This window comes from Hydra vulgaris, chromosome 05 (genome assembly GCF_038396675.1).
Source record: "Hydra vulgaris chromosome 05, alternate assembly HydraT2T_AEP".
NCBI classification, from domain to species: Eukaryota; Metazoa; Cnidaria; class Hydrozoa; order Anthoathecata; family Hydridae; genus Hydra; species Hydra vulgaris.
Window position 1 is genome coordinate 17,629,832 of NC_088924.1, and position 2,009 is coordinate 17,631,840.

Sequence of the window (2,009 nt, forward strand, 5' to 3'; positions counted from 1 at the left end):
AAATAAATATATATCATGTAAATGATAATAAAGCACTAGAGGCCTTTCACTATTTTCACCAGTACAGTAGTCTCTCGCTTAATTGTGCAAATTGAAACAGGCACTGCAGTGCGAAATTAACTAGGAGTGCGCAAATAAGAAAAAGATAAGAAAAACTTAGCAAACTAAATTATTAACTATATAAACAAATCTTTATTAAGAAATATATTATGCGTGACGGAAAAAGTCATGAATTGTAGGCTGATATGCATTCTGCAGCTTTTCTCGTTTTATTTTCATAATTACTGACCGTATGTTTGATGATAGTTGTTCGTAGCTATTCATTAATTTATCGTTTTCGTCTTTTAAAATTGCTTTAGCTTTTTGACATTTTAATTGCTTGCCAATATCGATCAGAGATAAATGTATAAATTCAATAACTAAGAAGTCTGTACCATCGTCTAACTCATCATTATTAGCTTCTTCTTCATCAGAATTGTTATCCATTGCAACTGCATTATCATTATTTTCTTCGAGAGACAAACAATCTTCAACATCTTCCTTGATTGCTTCAATATACGTTGGAGAATCTTCACAGTTAATTGATTCAAAATTGCTTATATCTTCCAAACTGATCATATTCCCTATTTCTTTAATTTCGTTCAGCAACAAGAGCATATTAAAAGATGCGAAGTAAGCCTCCTCAGAGCATAGTTCAGTGTTAACGGGACTGAAAATCTGAAATAATTCTGCCTTATCGAAGCAATTTTTGAGAGATGAAGGTTAAATTGATTTCCGAGCCAAATCGACATACATAGCAGCGTCAAAAAGATGTGCGGGCTTCCCGTATTCAACTCCTGCTGCACCTCTTTTGCACAAAAGACTACTTTCTTTCAGACATTCCTTTGTATTTACATCGAGGCTGTAATATGACAATATGTCCGAGAGATATAGATATTTATATCGCTTCTTGAGAGCCGCAATAATCCCCATATCACATGGTTGCTTCCAACTAGCGATGTTTGGAGGGAAGAAAACAACTTTTAAAAGATTTCGCTCAAACGCCTCAAAATGTCCAGGTGTATTGTCTAATAATAAAAGAACAAGCAAGCCAGTTTTGCGTTTAACTTCGGGATAAAAGACTTCATTGAACCATTTCCAACATATAGAGACATCCATCAGTGCATTTTTCTGACAAAATACGGTATAGGCCATGTTCTACCGACTATACAAGCAGGTTGTGCAGCTTTTACAATTATAGAACAGGGTATTTTGTGAGATCCTGTTGCGTTGGAGCAAACAACTAAAGTCACTCTTTCTTTAGATTTTTTACACCTCTTGTAGTTACTAAGCTTTCAGTAGGCATTAACAGAGAATATCTAGGCAGCAAGCGAATAAAAAGTCCAGTTTCGTCCATATTATATACATTTTCGGGTCTATACATTTTAATAACTGAGTAAAGGTCCTCAAGTTGCTGAAGAAGAACAGGATCATTTTTGTCAACTTCAGCTCCTTCTCCAAAGAGATGCATCAATTTTAAGCCTCGACGACGACAAAAGTTTGCGAGCCATTGCCAAGAGGTTTTAAATTCTTCTTCTTTTATATTTAATTTTTGCGCTATTTCTTTTGCTTTCATAATTGCAATGGAGGCACTTCAACCTTCGAACGACGCAATGCATCAATCCAAAAATATAGCTCATTTTCTATTGCTTCAAATTTTCTAGACGATAATCGAAACACTTTTTTTCTAGCTTCTTCTGTCGTTAGTAAACTTCTTTTTTCTATTTGATCTCGATTATTCCAGAGAGATCGAATTGAATTTTCAGTTACATTATATTCTCTTGCAATCGCTCGTTCGCTTGGCGCATCACTTTTTTTTAAGTTTAGCTATAATTTCGACTCGTTGATCTTCTGATAATCTTTTTCCTTTGGCTTTAGCCATAAGAAGTAAGGATAAAAAAGTTGGAATAAGAGAACTGTGAACAGACGGTTAAATTTAAAATGAAGTTTTTTTATTAAAGTTTTTTTAA

The 2,009-nt window shown here is 34.1% G+C and overlaps 1 protein-coding gene across 1 annotated transcript; it reads right to left on the reverse strand.

The window, feature by feature from the left end:
- Nucleotides 1-1,288: 1,288 nt before the first annotated feature.
- Nucleotides 1,289-1,615, reverse strand: LOC136080219 (tigger transposable element-derived protein 6-like). Its single transcript, XM_065796833.1, has one exon. It carries the CDS (start codon nucleotides 1,613-1,615, stop codon nucleotides 1,289-1,291), a length of 327 nt encoding a protein of 108 aa, XP_065652905.1.
- Nucleotides 1,616-2,009: the final 394 nt, after the last annotated feature.